The following is a 19,587-nucleotide window of genomic DNA, read 5'->3' as shown; positions in this document are numbered from 1 at the left end:
GGATTACCCTGATGGACCGCATGTGGCCCATGGGCTGCAGGTTGTCCACCACAGACCTAGGATCTTCAGTCATGGACTAGGACCCTGTTGTGCTAGGAGATGCACAAACACAGAACAAAAAGAGAGGTCCTTCCCCAAAGAGCTTACAATCTAAGTATAAGACAAGAGAGAGTAGATGAATACAGAAGAACTAACTGATGAGGGCATACAAGATAATAATAAGACTATTGGTCAGCATGATAGGCTGTGGTCCCAAAATGATAACAGCCTCACCATTGTCAAGTTTTTTTTTTGAAGGCATCACAGCAAAGGAGGGATTTGAAGGAGAACAGTGAAGTGGCTTGGCAGATGTTGGTGGGCAGTACCACCCATGCATGAGGGGGAGCATGTGAGAAAGCACAGAGTTCCTTGTTTGAAAATGTAACATGTGGGCAATGGAAGCTAAAATCATTGGTAAGTAGGAGGCAGGTGATTTGTTCTCTCATCCTCCCCCCAAGGAGGAAAATGAGGAGTACACTGTAGTGTTTTGTTTTGAATTTGGGGGGAGGGGTTATCATGTGCTTAATTTTAAGCATGTGAATAGTCCCACTGAAGACAATGGAACTAATCACTTGTTTTAAATTAAGCATATGGCTAAATTCTTCCCAAACTGGGGTCCTACTTTGAGACAATCAGTAAGCTCTCTGCTTACTTGTTTTCATTTTTGCTTTTGTTTCTGTTTCTATTTTGTATTGGTTTGATGCTTTGTATAGTGGGAATGACAAATGACAAATATAAAATGCATAGGGTGCTGTGTAAAGAATTCTGAATAATTCAGATTGCAGTTAATAGCTAACAAAGTATATAATCTATACTGTATAATAGAATGAAAAATGGTTATTTCTCCTGTGATGTAATTTTAGTAGATAAAATTCAGTCTTGTCATTAAATCAAACCACAGATTCTACCCTACCCTGACGGTACATAAAAGAAATGATATTCAGAAAACTCCAGTCCAGGATATGTATGACAACCCTCAAGCATATGTACGCTTGCAGCACAGTAGGAAATATATGTATATGTTAATTTCATTTTTATACCTTTCATTAATTCAAAGCAAATTGTGATACAGATATGATAATAATTCAAGACTACTTTAACTGGAGACCAAATTTTGCCACTTTTAAACACAATAAGTATTCTACCAGTAGTTCTATTGATTTCAGTGGGATTACATGTGGGGAAAGGTGCTACTAGTAAGGGTGGCAGGATCTGTCCCTATAATTGTAATAAGCTTAGAATGCACCACATAGTGAATTGCGATTATGCACTTTTTCAGAAAGTATAGTTTATTGAGAAACCTGGAGAGGATTGGCTAAATGTTGGATGTTTTAAAATTACTAATTAGCTTGGCAAAAAATAAACAACACAGCCCTGTTATTTTTTTCTGTGTAAAATGTTAAGCTCCAATTGAAGTAAAATGAACACCTTTCTGCAACATCATTTGTGATTGCCATATCACTGATATCTTCCCTAATGCCTTTTGGATACAACAGCATCTCTGCCCACAACCTTTATTTCTCTGCTATATCCATTGTAAGCCCATTTTAAGCATGGCTGCAATATGTGTGTAGTGATGCACTGCCAGTATTTTACCTAGCAGCACCCACAAAAACATCCCCTTTAGCTTGTAATAGCATCTATCATCCATACTGGAGGAGTCACATGCTCACAGGACCTGATCTAAAACTCACTGAAGTCAATGGAAAAACTCTCAGTGATTTCAGTGGGCTTTGGATCATGCCCACAAAGAGATAAGCAATGAGGAATTTATTCATTTGTTTTCCCATTTTAAGAAAAAAAATAAAAGGGAAGACGCTTTTCTATAACCATACCCAAGGAAGGCGGTAAGGCTACTTACCAAATAAACTTACAGAGAGCGCACTTGCTGGAAATGTTTATGCTTTCACATGAACATATGCTGAGCGTGTGAGATTAATAGCCAAAAGTTCAGACAGTGTAGTTTGAAATAGAGGGAGGGTGAAGATCTTGTAGTAAGGGTATTCTCCTCTGGGAACATATATTTTGAAAATACCTACCATTTGGTGCAGTCTGATACATTCTGAAAGCAAAAGATTTTTCTTTTCAGAATTCTTTTCATAAACCTCAGGGAAAAGTCATCTTTGCAGGATGATTAAGCAGTATCTAGAGAGGGGTAAACTCCATCAGAGAAAGGGAAACCAGCTCCCTCCCCGCCCGTCCATTTGGTGATGGTATTTTTAGAAGAGGTTCCTGGAAGCTGCTGTGGGAGCCCTCCAGCACATTATGGTGTGTATGGGTGGTATGTGTAAAACAGAAAAGCAGTTGTTTTAGAGAATATACTCTTGCAGTTAGAGATTGCTCACGCTGGTGCATAGAAACTCCATTTCTTCATGCCGTTGGAAACATATTTAAATTCACTTGGCAGTCAGGGCACATGAGTTCTTTCTGAAAGAGGTTTGCTGCTGAAGGTTATGCTGTGCTTGTCACTAAAATATAATTTTGTTGGCTGTTAAGGCTTTAGGACAGTAAAACTACAGGCAATTGTTAGTGCGTATGGTCCAATGGAAAATGTGAACTGGTATTTTTTTTTTAGAGAGACAAATAGATTAACCTAAAGAAGATGGTTCGCACAACTCCATTACATCTATTTTGCAGAGGAATTTTTTTTACTGTAGCTCTATCTCTGGATTGTGTGCCAAGTATCTCCCCTCCCCCACCATCAACTTTCCCTTTCAATTTCAGAGCATGAGCAAAATCTGTACTGTACAGCCTCAGTTTGCCAACCATCATAGAGAACATTTAAAATGTTTGCTAAAGGGATTAGGAAAACATTAGAGGACATGGGCAGAGGTGCTGGCACTAGGGTGGTGGGGGTGCAGCAGCACCCTCTGGCTTGAAGTGTTTTCCATCATATACAGGGTTTACAGTTTGAACCAATGACTCTCAGCACCCCCCAATATAAAAACTGTGCCAGCACCACTGGACATGGGTCTGCTATTGGTAAGATCGATAACTGAGGCACTGATAACCAAGATTGTACTGCATTTGCCCAGAACATGTTTCTAATAATTGATCTATTTGCATCCATCAATGTGAAATAATATGTCATGAATTCTTTTTTCTCCTCACTAAATTTTCTAAAGGGTGTTAAGCATGCACAACTTAAATGAACACGATGTATCACAAGGTGCACCAGAAAATGTAGAGAGAGCGGGACTATTGAAACTGACATAAAATCCATAAGACAAAGGAAAGGTGGACAAAGAGATAAAGAGAAAAAAATTAGGAGCATTCCCCACATCGTCCCTCTGAAAAAAAGAATAACAATGCAATTCCAGTTGCTTTATTGCTATTTTTTTTGTGTGGAGCCTACCTGAGAGAAAAGTTAATGGAATTTGGAATTTAAGACCCATCTTATCTCTAATAACTTTGTATTGAAAGCCAGTAATGTTATTTATTATGCACTTCCAAATACAGTCTACTAGACTTTTAAGAGTTACTTAGCAAAGTACCAAAACTGAACAAGGAAAGTGATGGGGACCCAATGTGCATAGTGCACATGGTACCAGAATTCATTAATCTATCACTATCATCAGCTCTAGAATTTCCCAGGTAAAACTTCCATTGATTGGGACCCACTACAATAATTTAGGAGAAAAGGGGGAAATTAATCACTGTTGGAGGTTCTATACTGGCAGTTTTTGTAGCTTTTGTTTACATCACTCAAATTTTTCAGGATTATGGGTTTGCTCCTGCAAGATGTTGATCATTCTGCCCCCTATCCAGCAGGACACTTAAAGCATGTGCTTACATGCTTTTCTGAATTGGGGCCAAGCTACTCAGAACTTAGAAGGATCAAGCCATTATTCTGCTGCAGCATCTCTGCTATTGTGTCCCAAGTTGCTGTTAGCAGACATGAAGTCTCTTAAGAAACACACACATCCCAGTGTATCCTATTGTTGAGTACTCTTATGAGTAATTGAAATGAAAAGTCCTAATAAGAGCATGTATTGTTTATGATTGATCATAATTTAATTTTAACTTTCCATCTATAATGAAATCTTTTCATTATTATTTTACGATACAATAGCACATAAGAAAGTAACCTTGCGACAGATAACAAATATTTCTCATTTTTAAGTTGTATGCCTATCACAAAGGATGGATTTAATTCACTTTTATTTTTTACCTATCGTAGAGAGAAAGAGAGAGACAGCAGGTTGGATAACACAACACAACACTTGCCTTGTCTCTCTCCTGCATTATAGTCCTTTCTCAGTAGCAAATGCTATAATTTGCAAAAGATTTTCCATCATAATCCCCTGTTTGTACACTCTCATAACTTCCTAAGCAGTTATCTTTGAAATTTTCTATTCTTGGTGTCTGGCTAAAAGTGAATTTATTTGGTAAATATGAATAAAATCCACTTTGGAAATCTGAGGTTAGAAAAAAATACACTCTCCCCATTTAAAAAAAATCAATATATAGTTTGTTTTCGCATGGATAATCCCCAAATGGCTAAACACTGAAATCTGGAATTCATTACATAAATAATACTCAATGAGGAGTATGTCCTAGGTCAAGGGTTAACAAGTAATTGGGTGTTAATAGTTATGAATGGCTGGAAATTGGCTAATACTCTTACATGGAAGTGCTCTGTCTCTGGAGATAGTGGGGGTACCTTGTAAGAAGGGGATAAAAAGTGTCACTCTACCTATGGTGTGTGCAGAAATCCCAGCTAATCCTGTAGCCAATGGGATATAACAGAGATAGTGGAGTGGCTGAAACGCTGCTCTGTGCCAAGCCACCAGGTTTGTGGGTAGGATTTCTTCCTGTCCCAGCAACCCTGACACCCTGTTTAATCATTCTTTGCATGAAGGTTGAGTGTTTCGTCCTAAGGATTAAGAGTAGTTTAATCTCATATGCTGCATTAAGGATTTATTATTTATTAAGGATGGTCTTAAAACATTTTAAGCCACAAGTGCTGCCTTAAGTCCTTAAAGTAGCTTAATCAGGGATTTTAGACTTTCCTTTATAAAGAAAGAAAAGAAGATGGGTGGAAACCCATGTTGTTAATGCAATGTCAATTGTAAGCTCTTTGGGGCAGGGACCGTCTCCCATAGTTTGTCCAGCACAAAACACAATGGGACCTTTACCCCGACTAGTGTATTTATTTTAGTTTAAGTACTAGTTTAAGGAACCCTCAATAGTCACAGAATCATAGATGGAATCAGGTTTGGTCAAGCAGAATCTGGATCAGATACAAATGCAAATGCAGAAATCCTCTTTGATACCAGTGGGAGAAAGAGAGACCTAATCCAACTCCCAGTTCTCTGTGGCTACCTTCTGAGTACCTGTTAAAAATATCTGCTCCTCTTGCTCCTGTTAGTGCTGTTTCTCCCACTCTGTCTCCTTATTTCTCTCTATGGACTGTATTTTGAGTCTGATACACTTCACTTTTTCTGATGTTCTATATGCCCTGTTATCCTTCCAAGCTTGCAGTATTTCCACCTAAAGTGTTAGCTGAGTCACTACTGAAAAATCTTTCCCATTGGTAAACACACCAAGGAAAGTAAGGAGAGAGAAGCAGCGATGAAAGCAATGCTCCCAGGACCTCCCGCTGACTTCCTTGCCACTGCATCACTGAAGACCTGCTGCCAGAGACTTTCCAGCTGATCTCACTCCACTACTGAGGAGTGAATGCAACAGGAGTTTAGGGTGATTAATGTGTGTGGAATTATCAGAGGCAGAAGTAGAAGCTGTAACAATGAACATATTACAAGAACATTAAAAGAAACACTTAGAAGGGAGCAAAGATTACAGTGTACAAGTGATAGACTGCTTTGTTTGTGAAATTCCTAGACAGGCGAAAGCACACAAAGGTATCTGAGCTGCAGACCAAGGTACTCAGAGTTTCATAATATAGTTAGCAAAGAATAATACAAACCACAGAAAGACACAGATGAGTGAAAATACCTCCTGCTGATCTCCTTGCAGCCGTGAAGGAGATATCCTGCCAGAGACCCTCCTGCTGATCTCACTCCATTACTGAAAAGTTAAATACAAAAGCAAACACTATCTCAGTCAGACTTAATTTTATTGTAGATTCCCTGTCATCTTGATGGGGACAGGATAAGCATTTCTTAGACCACCCCAATCAACTTTCCAGGGAAAGAGGATGAATGCTGGTGCAGAGATGTCTCCTAGATGGGGATCCATACAATTTTTATCCCCTGCACTTTGAGAAGTGGGAGGAAATATTTTGCAATATAGTCTCAACAGATATTCTATTATGTGGGGAAAGAAATGAAAAAAAATGTTAGATTAATAAATCAAACAAAGAATAATCATAACTTTCATAAGAACATAAGAATATAAGAAAGGCCGTACCGGGTCAGACCAAAGGTCCATCTAGCCCAGTATCTGTCTACCGACAGTGGCCAATGCCAGGTGCCCCAGAGGGAGTGAACCTAACAGGCAATGATCAAGTGATCTCTCTCCTGCCATCCATCTCCATCCTCTGACGAACAGAGGCTAGGGACACCATTCTTACCCATCCTGGCTAATAGCCATTTATGGACTTAGCCACCATGAATTTATCCAGTCCCCTTTTAAACATTGTTATAGTCCTAGCCTTCACAACCTCCTCAGGTAAGGAGTTCCACAAGTTGACTGTGCGCTGCGTGAAGAAGAACGTCCTTTTACTTGTTTTAAACCTGCTGCCTATTAATTTCATTTGGTGACCCCTAGTTCTTGTATTATGGGAATAAGTAAATAACTTTTCCTTATCCACTTTCTCAACATCACTCATGATTTTATATACCTCTATCATGTCCCCCCTTCGTCTTCTCTTTTCCAAGCTGAAGAGTCCTAGCCTCTTTAATCTTTCCTCGTAGGGTACCCTCTCTAAACCCCTAATCATTTTAGTTGCCCTTTTCTGAACCTTTTCTAGTGCATGAATATCTTTTTTGAGGTGAGGAGACCACATCTGTACACAGTATTCGAGATGTGGGCGTACCATGGATTTATATAAGGGCAATAATGTATTCTCAGTCTTCCCTTTTTAATGATTCCTAACATCCTGTTTGCTTTTTTGACCACCTCTGCACACTGCGTGGACATCTTCAGAGAACTATCCACAATGACTCCAAGATCTTTTTCCTGACTCGTTGTAGCTAAATTAGCCCCCATCAAGTTGTATGTATAGTTGGGGTTATTTTTTCCAATGTGCATTACTTTATATTTATCCACATTAAATTTCATTTGCCATTTTGTTGCCCAATCACTTAGTTTTGTGAGATCTTTTTGAAGTTCTTCACAATCTGCTTTGGTCTTAACTATCTTGAGTAGTTTAGTATCATCTGCAAACTTTGCCACCTCACTGTTTACCCCTCTCTCCAGATCATTTATGAATAAATTGAATAGGATTGGTCCGAGGACTGACCCTTGGGGAACACCACTAGTTACCCTTCTCCATTCTGAGAATTTACCATTAATTCCTACCCTTTGTTCCCTGTCCTTTAACCAGTTCTCAATCCATGAAAGGACCTTCCCTTTTATCCCATGACAGCTTAATTTACATAAGAGCCTTTGGTGAGGGACCTTGTCAAAGGCTTTCTGGAAAGCTAAGTACACTATGTCCACCGGATCCCCCTTGTCCACATGTTTGTTGACCCCTTCAAAGAACTCTAATAGATTAGTAAGACACGATTTCCCTTTACAGAAACCACGTTGACTATTGCTCAAGAGTTTATGTTTTTCTATGTGTCTGACAATTTTATTCTTTACTATTGTTTCAACTAATTTGCCCGGTACCGACATTAGACTTACCGGTCTGTAATTGCCGGGATCACCCCTAGAGCCCTTTTTAAATATTGGCGTTACATTAGCTAACTTCCAGTCATTGGGTACCGATGCCGATTTAAAGGACAGGTTACAAACCTTAGTTAATAGTTCCGCAACTTCACATTTCACTCATGTACAGCCTGGTTCTTTAGAAAGGGGGCTACATATCATACTGACACTATTCAAATCACAAATAATATAACTTGTAACACCATTTTACAGATGGGAAACAGCCTTAGTTCCATCTGGTATAGGGTCTCTTTCCTCCCTCTTTGTGCTTCTTTTTACATTCTCCCATAAGTAGAAAATGAACCTTATTGTGCTAATTCAAACTGAGCTTTCAAATCCATGACATTTGAGTGGGTACAAAATTTGGCAAAACGAGTGTTGCAATTCCTCGTTTCTATGCCTGCCTTTCTGTCCTTGGATTCCAAGATAAATATTAGAAATGGTCAAAAACCAAGGGAAAAATAATGGGAAAACTTCAGAAAAACGTGTCTAACAAATATTTCATGGAAATGTTCTGAGCATCTCTAATAAATATATTGATATTTATATTGATCTTTTATTTGGTTAACAATAGCTGTGTGCTGTTACTGATATGACAAAGCCATGTGTTATGGGATAACTGTAAAATTAATCAAAAAAAGTTTTAGATTAGAAAAGGAGACTGAGGCATCATGATTTTGAAATATGCCATACTTTAGAGTGGATAAAAGATAGATGCCCCAAAACTTGGTAAGAAAATAAGAGACTCCAAAAATAACAGAATGTAAACAGAAGCAAAGAAAGAACAGGGTTGAGGGAGTTTAGGGTGATTTATGTGTGTAACTGACTACTGGAGGCAGAAGTAGGAGCAGTAACCATGAACATATTCTAAGACCATTAAAAGAAACACTCAGGGGGAATAAAGATTACAGTGTACAAGTGACAGACAGTGATTTGTTTGCAAAACTGATAGATGGAAAAAACCATACAAAAAGTCTCAGAGATGCAGAATGAGGTAAACAGAGTTTCATAATATACTTAGCAAAGAATAATACAAACCACAGAAAGGTATATAAAGGTGAAAATATTTTCCCAGGCTGGAAGCTATTGGGCACTAAGAACTAGAGAACAAACAGTTTATAGGAAGAAATTTTCACCTATCTCCATTATTACTGAAACACTAGCACTAAAGTAGTAGAAAGCCTAAACAGCTACATGGCTTTCAGATGCAGAACAAAATGTTGATCTATCATGGCTCTCAATGTCCATGAAGATGGCAAGTTTCCTTGGCAGTCATGGAGGGATTGGCCCTGTTGCACAGCTCATGGCAGAGGACATGGGCAGCACCCATTCTGGGCACAACTGGCAGCCACAAACCTGAATAATGGATGGGCAGTGATTCAAATCTAGACCAGGTAGTGATAAAGAGTTGTTATGATTTGGTACTACTGACTTATCTGGATTTAGTTGTATGCAGTGTAGTGGTAGCTGTGTTAGTCCCAAGATATTAGAGAGACAAAGTGGGTGAGGTAATATCATTTAACTCACCCATCTTGTCTCCCTAATATCCTGAATTAGCTTAGTTCCAGTACATAAGCTTTCCTATTTAAAAAATTACTACCATATCCTTCATTAACTGGCAAACCTATTGGTAATCTCATTAGTGAGGCCTAGGAAGGGATAGCTCAGTGGATTGAGCATTGGCCTGTTAAACCCAGGGTTGTGAGTTCAATCCTTGAGGGGGCCACTTAGGGATCTGGGGTAAAAATCAGTAGTTGGTCCTGCTAGTGAAGGCAGGGGACTGGACTTGATGACCTTTCAAGGTCCCTTCCAGTTCTAGGAGATTGGTATATCTCCAATTATTACATTTAGGAATCCCCCGATCAAAGTCTCTTTGAAATCAGTAGGAATCTTTCTATTAACTTCAGCGGTTGAAGGATCAGGCCTTAACACTAGAGATGGTTCCCAAGGAAGGACTGAGGTGCATTTGTGGATCTGTTTGTGGAAAGTCCTATCGACATTGGCATATCTCTTCCACGGATACAGGCAATTGCATTTTCCCTGGCTGTAAGTTCAGCACTTTTTTATGCATAATACATTTATGCAAAATATTTTTAAAACTTTAAGGCCTAGATTTTCAGATGTTCCTAACACATTTAGGAGCACAAATCCCACTGAAAAGAAAGGTTCTTGTCCTATCAGGCACTTCTGAAAATTTCACTCAAAGCCAATAGTTAATATAAAGGGCAAATACAAGTTTGTTCTATCTCCATGTATCCGGCTAAGCCTGGATTAATGAGTGTGCACTTGGGGTATTTGCATAGGGGGTTCCCATTTCAGAGGTCCTTCCAACTACTGAAAAAATAAAAACAACAAACACCACACACACCAAAAAAAACCAACCCAAAACTTACCTCTGCAAGCCCAAATCAATGATGGACATACATGTGGTTATGGTAGACGTGGCTGGGGCAGGTGTCAGGTCATAGTGCCATTCAGGTTTGGCCTGGCTGACCCTCTGTCATAATGGAGGGATGACCAGGCAAATCTGAGTGAGTGACATTGTGACCTGGCACGCAGGTCACAATGTCATTCTGTTTTGGCACCCTACGCAAAATCTCTGTCATCAACATCAAAATCTGCCTCCCTGGGCAGCTGCCTAGTTTGCCTATGGCTATAGCAGCTCCTGAATACCTGTATGTAATGTGGAAGTAAAGAAAGAACTGACAGGGATTTGTAGGGGATCTTAATGCATGACAGTCTCCGCTAGCAAGAGTTAGGCTAACTGTAACCCTAATAACGCGAGATTTGTAGAAGTGAGAATTGTGTGAGGCGAGTGGAAAAGAACTGTGTGAAAAGTTGTTTTGACCTTGTGTAGATAATGTGTAGATAATACAAAATGTAGACTGGAGTCTCTTGAGAAAAACAAAATATCAGGATGACCTATGTATAAACAAAATGCAGCTGTTGCTTATTATTGTCTGTAACAAAAGTATAAATGCTTGCTGTAATTGTTTACCTGTTGAGAGACTTGTCTAGGAAGGGGAGACCCTATGTCCTAGTGCACTCTCTCCCTGCTGTAGCTGGTAAACAGAATAAAGTATTTGACTCTGCTGCACCCAACCAAAAAGTAAGAACTAAGTTTTTCTCCGACAGTAGCATGTACAAAAAAAATCAAGACACATGCACACTATAGTTAAATTGATCAATTAATTTTAAGTAAGAAATTGCATGTCGGAAACACATGCTCCTCCAAACAAAAATTATTTAAAGAAAAGGAACTGCGGGTGAACGAGTTACTAAGCAAGGAACATCAGGGGTTGGGGTGCAATCTCCATAGTGCACAAGGCCCCAAAATTCTTTCATCTGGCACTGAGCCTACCCTACAGCACAGGATTCCTCCCTGAAGGAATTCTTCTCTCATAGCACACTGTTGGTGCAATATCTGAATGTGGGATGTTGATTTCCTCTGGTGCATTTTCCAGGCCTTAATACTTGGTGCCATAGGGTTGGGCTTTTCATTGCTACACAGGACAGCTGATAAAAGGTTTCATGGCTATTGTTGATTGATTACTATGGTCACTGGAATTGTACCATCATTCAGGGTTATTCAGAATTTGTTGCAGCTTCTGGGCATGAATCCCTGCTGGTTAGAGTTGGGCTTGATAAGTCATTTGGCTGAAACTTGGCTGTAAATTGGGAGCAAGTGGGGCACACCTTGGAGGGAATCTGGCCTGGCCATGGACTTCATGACCATGCACCATTATGAGGCACCCCCACAGAGACTGACTCATAGGAGAGGTTAAGGTTTAGGAGCAGCTGCAACCTCTTTAGCAGGACGTAGGCTTTGGGTATTTACGGTGTTGTGGGGTTACGGGGGTGTCAATTAAACTTGATTTGACTCATTCAAGAAAAATATGACCAGAGGGCTTAAAATCCTAAATCCTTATCTGTGAGCACTAGCAGTTAATACTAAAGAAATTAGAAAACTGATCACCTTAAAATCACTATTATGGTCATCCCATTACATTGTTTGTACTATAATATCTGTCTATGACAAATAGTAACAGAGAATGGCACAGCAGAAAGTAGCTTATACACTGGACTCTCGTTTATTTTGAAGGTTAATTCATTTCAGAACAAGCAGTGACTGGAATGAATACCAGTAATGTAGGCCACTAAAGATAGTTTTTCACAAATGGTCTCTACAAAATGAATTAGGCCTTTCTAAAAAGCACATAAATAATAGGAAGTAAAACACATTTGTGTATAAGCCAGCTCCAAAGCCTATGGAAGTCAATGGGAGTCTTTTACCTTAGGATTCCTGTGTTTGCAGGAGAAAACCCACACTACAGAAAGCCCACAGCAATCTATAAATAAATAGCAACGCAGTCATTATTCTTCCCATTGTACAGTATTAGTTTTGAGTTGCTGTGGCTGTATAATAAAATGGCAGAGATACTTTAGTAATTCACTTTGAACAAATAAGAATCATCTAACTCATTCACAAAGATCAAGGATGGATCTCATATCACTGAAGCTCTATAGTCTAGAAATTCCTTAAAAAGAGTCATAAAAAGAACGTAAAATTCATAGCAGTTGTCCATCTAATCTGATATCTGTCAGTGGTTAATTCCTAGAGCATCAGAGAAAGGAAAAATCAACAAACACATAAACATAAATCTAGCTTGTTGTGGTATACTGTGTACATGGGAGATGGAAAATCCGTTCCTCGTTTCTGTAAGTGACCATTCTATGTCCTGGAGCATGAGATCATATGTCCATGTAACCATGTGAACTGTCCCCTTTAAGATGTAGTGCGGCTCAGATCCCGCCCAGTCTGTTCCATGACATGGCTCCTTTAAGGAAATGGGCATTTTAGGGAGCAGCAGACAAGCTGGGGTGTTAATCAGGGTGCTATCTCCTGAACGGGATAGAACTCAGCTGTTAGCTGGCCCTGGGAGAGAGAAGAGTGCTTCTGTGGAGTGGGAGTATGGGAGTGGAGAGTGGTGAAATCCCATAGCCAGGGGGTTGGTTAAGAACCAGGGGAGGAGGCGGTCTGTGAAAAAGACTCTTCTGAGAGGCCATGGGTTGTGATGGGACTGGCAGAGTTCTCTGGCTCAGAGGTAACTGGAGGGGCAGCCAGGAACCTGAAGTTCTGATGTGACGGTGGACTTAGGCTGAAGGGTAAATGTATTTCTTAAAGACTTAATACATTGAACTGCAGGAAGCCAAATGGTACTTCAAGTACTCTGAGCTATGAATGAGCTATTGGGAACTGAAGATGAGATACCTGGCAGGGCCATGCTGTGCCACAAGGGGTGCCCTGGAATGGGACCCTGCCACAGACCTTTATTGCTTTATCTTGTGTTTCTAGAAATGATATTAATGAGGATAAAATTATCCAACTGCAGCCCTGCAAAGGAGATGAATCTATTCATTTTTCAGCGTTAGGACTGAACTAATCTAACAGGTTTTTTTTTCTAACTTTATCTCATGTGGAAAGCTGTGTGTGCTGACTTCCACCAATAATTAATTAATAAAAACCATGCCAAAAGAGGGCCAAACAATGATTAAAGAATGTATCTGTTCAAGGGGCAGCAGCAGTAAGAGACAATATAACAAGAGAAGAATAAATACTAGAGAGAGACCTCAACAAAATCCCCTACAGCAACACACAGGCTCAGCTCCAGCTTTGAATTTTACAAATGGCTCCCGTCTTCATAGTGGGCTGACCTGACATCTCAGATCCAAAGGCACCCCACTGTGTGGGTACTCAGACTCTAATTTAAAATACAAATTTTGTGTCTTGAGACTCTCTAATGTAATCTAGGACTGTGTCAGGAAGAGATACTCTCGGAAAACAGAGTACGTCATTAACAAATCATACCCATACTTTCAGCTAGTAGAACCCCATCAATCTCTTCCCCAAGCACAAGGGGACTATGCTGGCTGCATCATCCAGTACATAGTGTAGTTTGCTCCCTCCTTCTCCCCTCACTGTGGCTAGCCCAGCTCATGGACTAGTTTGAAGGGGGAAGGCTGCCTCGTTACCACTCCCCATCTCTTATGAAGCACCGTGCACCTCTGCGATGCAAAAAAAGGAACAGTCCCTCTACAACCTTCAATGCAAGGACTGCAGTTTTGACCACCACTTGCACATGCCATGCAAGGTCTAAGGAAAGATTCCTTGCATTGTCTCCATGTACTGTGAAGCTCTATGACAATTTAGCCCTTAAGGGGCAGATACCTGTGAATGTTTGTTCTTATTAACAAAGGTAACCCATGTGCTTCCAGAAAATTCTAAGGCAAAGAGAAACAAGTTGCTGAAATAGTCTCATGGATAGGGCTGCTATCAGCATGGTGGCAGAGATGATTGAATGGAACAAGAAAACCTCCTCCATTGACATTAGGTGGCAAGCAGAGGGGAGCATGAAGAAAGCTGTCAAACAATCCTCACTGTTTAAAAATAAATGTTACCACAGCAATCGTTCTGGGTTTCCTTTATAACTCCCATCTGCTTCACTTTCTTTTCCAGCTTCAGATGTAGAGAAGCCTAGGATTGTGATCTGAAGGTGACAATGGTGCACAAGTGCCAGAAGGGAACCTATCATCCCTACATCTCAAGTAGTGGAGCTGTGATTGCAATAGTATTCTTATCACACGGAACATGATAAAACTCCATTCTTCTGGCAGGTCAGGAGAAGGGCATGGCTATCACTGAGCTTCCTTCCTTAGAGAAGAACAGACAAGTGCTTCAGCTAGCTACTGAATTAAAAGGTGTAAACATGATAGGGAGGACAGCTACTGTATGTACCACTCATTAGTGGCTTTCATAAAAATGAGCAGACTTGTTTTATTTCCAGATTGCACTGTGATGGAGGTCACTGAGTTAAGTGAGTCAAACGTTGAGAGGGTGGTTCATGAGAAAAAAAGCAGTCTTTTGCCCAAGCCCACAGATGTTAGAACTAGAGATGGAACTAAAAAAAATGAATCAAAAGCTGTTGCCCAAGACTGGTTTTTATCGGTGTTTGTCTTTTGTCATTCAGTTCGGTGAATTAGTTCATTCCTAATGGTTCTCTAAAGAGTGGCTAGAGCAAAGTTCATGTTCAAATGTATTTTTCAAAAGTAGGAATGATAGCTACCTTGGCAAAAAGACATATCTTGATGCATGCAAAGTTAAACAAAATCTTTCTTTCCCTGTGGTGGTCATGGTCGTGATTTTGAACATCCCCCATGCCCCACAACAGTCACGCAGGAAGCTTAAAATAATGTATAATGTCCAAGATGCTCAGCTGGTCTATACTGGCAGAGCTCTGAAATCAATAGAGCTGTGCTTATGTATACCAGCGGATACCCTTCTATGTCTTGATAATGATGATTCAGAGCAGATACCTCACAAGAGCCAAAGCAGTATTTTGGAGATCCCACTTTTCTCTTGAGAACCAGCAGGTTCAAAATGTTAAGTTTACGGCTATAGAAAATGCTAAATTCTTCCTATATTGTATGTTTGTGGGGGATTTTATCACTTATTTCTCTTTGTACCTGAAGCAGAACTTCTCTTTTCATGTTCACTTTTATAGGTCATGTGTGACTGAATGACAGAAAGATTGGGAAAGTGTTCTAGTCAGGTACTTCCCTAGCAAGTTTTAAGTCATGACAACACAGGTTGATTTTGTGTGTTCCTGTCTCTAATGTCTACTTGAGCTGACTACTAAGAGCTCTACAGATACATTCCTGTAATAGTCTGTAACTGTGCAGTGGGAGTCTTAGCATACTCCAACTGCACAGTTTTCCTGCTAACGGAGCTTTTGGAACCTCTTATACTCACAGCTCACTGTAAAAATAAACAGAAATAAGGGCAGTTTACTGTACAATGGCATTTACATGGAAAGAAAACACATGCATCACACATTTTAAAAATAAATTTCCTATAAATAGAAACATGCAGTTCTTAACTTGGACAGTGAGAAACTAACTAGCTAGGCCAACATCTTCAAAAGTGACCAATTTCAGAAAGGCATGTGGATACTGAAGGACAAATTCTGCTATAACTAGTCTATATCAGTAAAGTCAATAGGATTGCACAGGTGTAATCTAGTGCAAAATTTGGCCCTTGATATTTCAGCCTCTTTTTAGCTTTGTTATCCACCCACCCGGACTTGTGATTCTTTTCACCTCCTAGCCAGCTTTTCAACTTCCTTCCCGTGGTTGGTCTTTTCTCCTTCAAGATTTCCCCATAATCAGGGCAATACTCTGAACTGACAAAGGCATACATCCTCTGGAAATTAATGAGAGCTTTTGACCGAGGACTGCAGCATTAGCAAGAGTAAGATGTCCAGCTGGTAATCATAAGGGTTACATGAAACTAGCCAACCCCTGTGTCAACAAGTAGAATTTACCTACTGGCCTTTGGTTTTCACATCTGTTTCTATGATACATGAGTTCAGCATTTCCTTTCCCTCCCACAATTAAAATCCTCCAAAAATCCGTTTGGCTTTTTCTCCCCTAATGGCAAAAAAATAATACACTTCCTGAAGATTTTATTTTTCTTCTTTCCACAAAAATAGCAAAATGATAAATTCACTGGAATTGCTTGACATACCAAATGTTTTATACACTTTCCACAGAAGGACGTAACGTTCTGTTTACCACACATCACTTTAGAAGCTTGAACTGAGGAAAGGATGGACAGATATGAAGACTTAGACCCACAGGGCTAATTCTATCCCTACAGGAACCTATTTTCGGGTTCCACATTAAATGCAGCAACCTTTCAGGAGAACAGCTGATCTTGATCTCATGAGATTTTTGGGGTAGAAGACAAAATTTTAGAGCTGTTGGGTCTACAGCCAACCATAAACCTTTTACCCTGATTTAATGACAAAACCCAAACCATGAAATCTACTCTAAACTGGATCCAGATCAGCCCATCTCTAATAACTTCCCTTTGTGCTATGTCTCATACCCATAAGTTGTTCTAATTACTTTTACTTTTCTGCTGCAGAATATAGTGAGAAGTGAAGTCTGCCCTCTGAGCTGTCTTTCAACCTTCTTTATACAGAGTAATAGCAGCAGTAGGAGTTCATTGCTATTATTTTAATTTTACTCTACATTTTTCAAGGTATTGTATCAAGGTTGCAAAGTTATAAGTTTCACAACATTGTTCACATCTGCAACAACAAAATATCCATTTTGCCTGATAAAATGTGGTGACAGAAACTGGCATTTCACCCACTTCAGTGACCAGCTACCAGCCATATAACTATGGAAGGGAGAAGGGAACTCCATAAGGTCCACTATGGTCCTCATGCTGTAGACCTAAGGTAGCTTTGCAGTGCTTAACTTCGGTGATAGACAACGTGGAAAACTGAGATAAATCAGTCAAATTGCTACTAATATAGGGATCTATTGAATTAAAAAACACTTTTAACCATCAGCCTATTAGACTCTTTGGCTGGCTAACTATTCTGCTGCTATCTCACTTCAGATGAGATCTGCTGGGGCTTTTGCCACCAGATTGTTCTACTGTCATTGCGGCATTGTCTTCCCTTTGCTGCATGAGTGGAGAGAAGGTAAACCAAGGCAGAACCAACGGGGTGGGGGCATGATGCTGAAAAAGCATAATCACTTCACATTCACAGAAACCCCTCTACACAAGCTCCAGGAAAACTTATGAACAGAAAGGTAGAAGCTAAGGAGCAGTGTGTGCTATAGGCCTTTGAAGAGGCAGCTGATCTATAAGCAGATAACTGCACCTAAGTTAATGCTAGTAGAAGCACAATTGTCTTAGGATTCATGACAGAGCCCTCATTGGGAGAGCAGGATGGGTTGTGGGGTGAGATATTTGCACAGGTGCAGGGTAGGGGACAATGGAAGCACAGCCCTTTCCAGAGTTGTGCTGAGAAGGGAGAGAAAATTATGATGTGGCTCTTTATGAGAGGGTTAGAGCAAGTGTCTGGAAGTCGTGAATGCAGGGTTCTATTCTTAGCTTTGCTAGTGGATCTAATGGGTTCTTGCACCAGTCATTTAACCTTCCTGTTCCTGGGTTTACCCATCCATACAATGGATGTAAAAATGTCTACCTCCTAGTGGTACTATGAGACTTAAAACCAGATTGTGGCTCTGATCTTCCCCATGCTCTTTCAAGAGGCTAGTTCTGCCATGGACACTAACCAGGAGCAATGCCTCTGCACTCCAATAGGATTAAGCTTAACCTCTCTCCACTGGTGAAAGTGGAGAGGGGAAGGTGCATTTCATGTCTCTCCCCTTGCATTCTTGTGCAAAGCTAGGCAAGTTCTAACCCTCAGTTATTCAGTACATATACAGTGGTGTAAGAACCTATTGCTAAAAAGTACAATGGAAGGGCAAAGGATCATGTTAGTTGTTGTTAATATACCTGACAATTTTGACCACTGGTTTAAAAAAGTTTAAAAAACGGTGGTGCTTTACAGCAGAGGTCTTTAAGCATCAGATATTCTAAATCTCTATGCAGCATCATTTATAATAATAAAAGCTCTTCGAATATTTTGCATAGCAACCGTTGCTAAGAAAAATCTGCAGCCTAGACCAAAATTCAAATCCTATCAGCATTTCCAGCAGCTGGAGAAGACTAAATATACATAGTTCAAATGGCTGGCTTCCTCCAGCAATGATATTTTTAGATATTTCACAGAGTAATGCTGATTTAGTACATAGAAATATTCTTGCTAAATTATAAATATAGGTGGGGTGAGGAGACTGGATCAAGACAGTACCAAAATTTGATTTTTGTATGGTTCAGATGTTTACCAGTTCAAATCTGAAATCAAATCCATCTGCTGAACCAAAATAGCAGGTCTTGTGATGAAGTTTCTGCATCCTCTCTCTGATCTCATCGCTTCTACCTGCAGTCAAGGTTGCTGAACAGCTCCCACCCTGCAATGAGTACCTTCAGAGAGGCTGCTGAGTCAGGACACAATCACTCTCTAATTATATGAGGCCCCATAGGGTGAGTAGACAGTTCACGATCACCACACGTGACTTCAGGAGGGCATCACAGTCTGTTCCTCCCACCACTCCTGGCTGCAAATATCTATCCCAGTTGCTCTAGCACAGACATCTAGCAGCTCCCAGAAGTCCTCAAAGGACTGGTAGACACTGATGGATCCTTCCAAAGAGAGAGATTGATGGGAAATTCCTAGCCAGCACCTCAAAAGCCTCCAGGAAAAAAAAGATACCGAAGGGTTGAAGTTTTGAGGGTTCCCCCTACTTGAAGACTGCTAGTGGTGAGTGAGCAAGTGGAGGAGATGTGGGAATGGTTTGGGCTGGGACAAGGAAAGACTACAGTGGAGAAAATGATTTTGGTAAAACCTTGCCTACAGAACTACACTGGCTCAAAAGGGAGATCAGATTCATGTAACTCACCAGTGAGGACACTCATAGATTCCAAGGCCAGAAGGGACCATTGTGACCTTCTAGTCTGACCTCCTGTAGAACTCAGAGAACTTCCCCTAAAAGAATCCCAAGAGCCTATCTTTTCAACACACCCATGGAATTCACATGTACAGCTGATGGATTTTAAAAAAATGAAATACTTCACCAATTTTTGACTAGTTCTAATCATAAGTGTCTGAGGATGTGATGACACAACCCTTTCCTATCAATGAGAGGGGTGTGAATTAGTCCCTGCCTTGGAATGGGTGATGAGGTGATTGAACTACCCCCACACACTGACCTCAGTCTCTGACTACT

At 40.2% G+C, this 19,587-nt stretch overlaps 1 protein-coding gene across 8 annotated transcripts in view; it reads right to left on the bottom strand.

Moving 5' to 3' along the window:
- GABRA1 (gamma-aminobutyric acid type A receptor subunit alpha1) overlaps positions 1-19,278 on the bottom strand; it is a 103,641-nt gene extending 84,363 nt beyond the window's left edge. For 3 of the 8 annotated variants that reach the window (XM_039483589.1, XM_039483581.1, XM_039483591.1), the window contains exons 1-3: positions 10,269-10,365; positions 5,998-6,069; positions 2,079-2,101 (exon numbers count right to left, since the gene is read on the bottom strand). In XM_039483589.1, the coding sequence (XP_039339523.1) occupies positions 2,079-2,081 (3 nt within the window). In that variant the 5' untranslated portion in view covers positions 2,082-2,101; positions 5,998-6,069; positions 10,269-10,365. The other 5 variants (XM_039483582.1, XM_039483584.1, XM_039483587.1 and 2 more) reach the window with 5 other exon arrangements.
- Positions 19,279-19,587: the final 309 nt, after the last annotated feature.

The sequence above is a fragment of the Mauremys reevesii genome, linkage group 8 (genome assembly GCF_016161935.1).
Source record: "Mauremys reevesii isolate NIE-2019 linkage group 8, ASM1616193v1, whole genome shotgun sequence".
Taxonomy (NCBI): Eukaryota; Metazoa; Chordata; order Testudines; family Geoemydidae; genus Mauremys; species Mauremys reevesii.
This window is presented reverse-complemented; position numbering and strand designations above follow the sequence as displayed.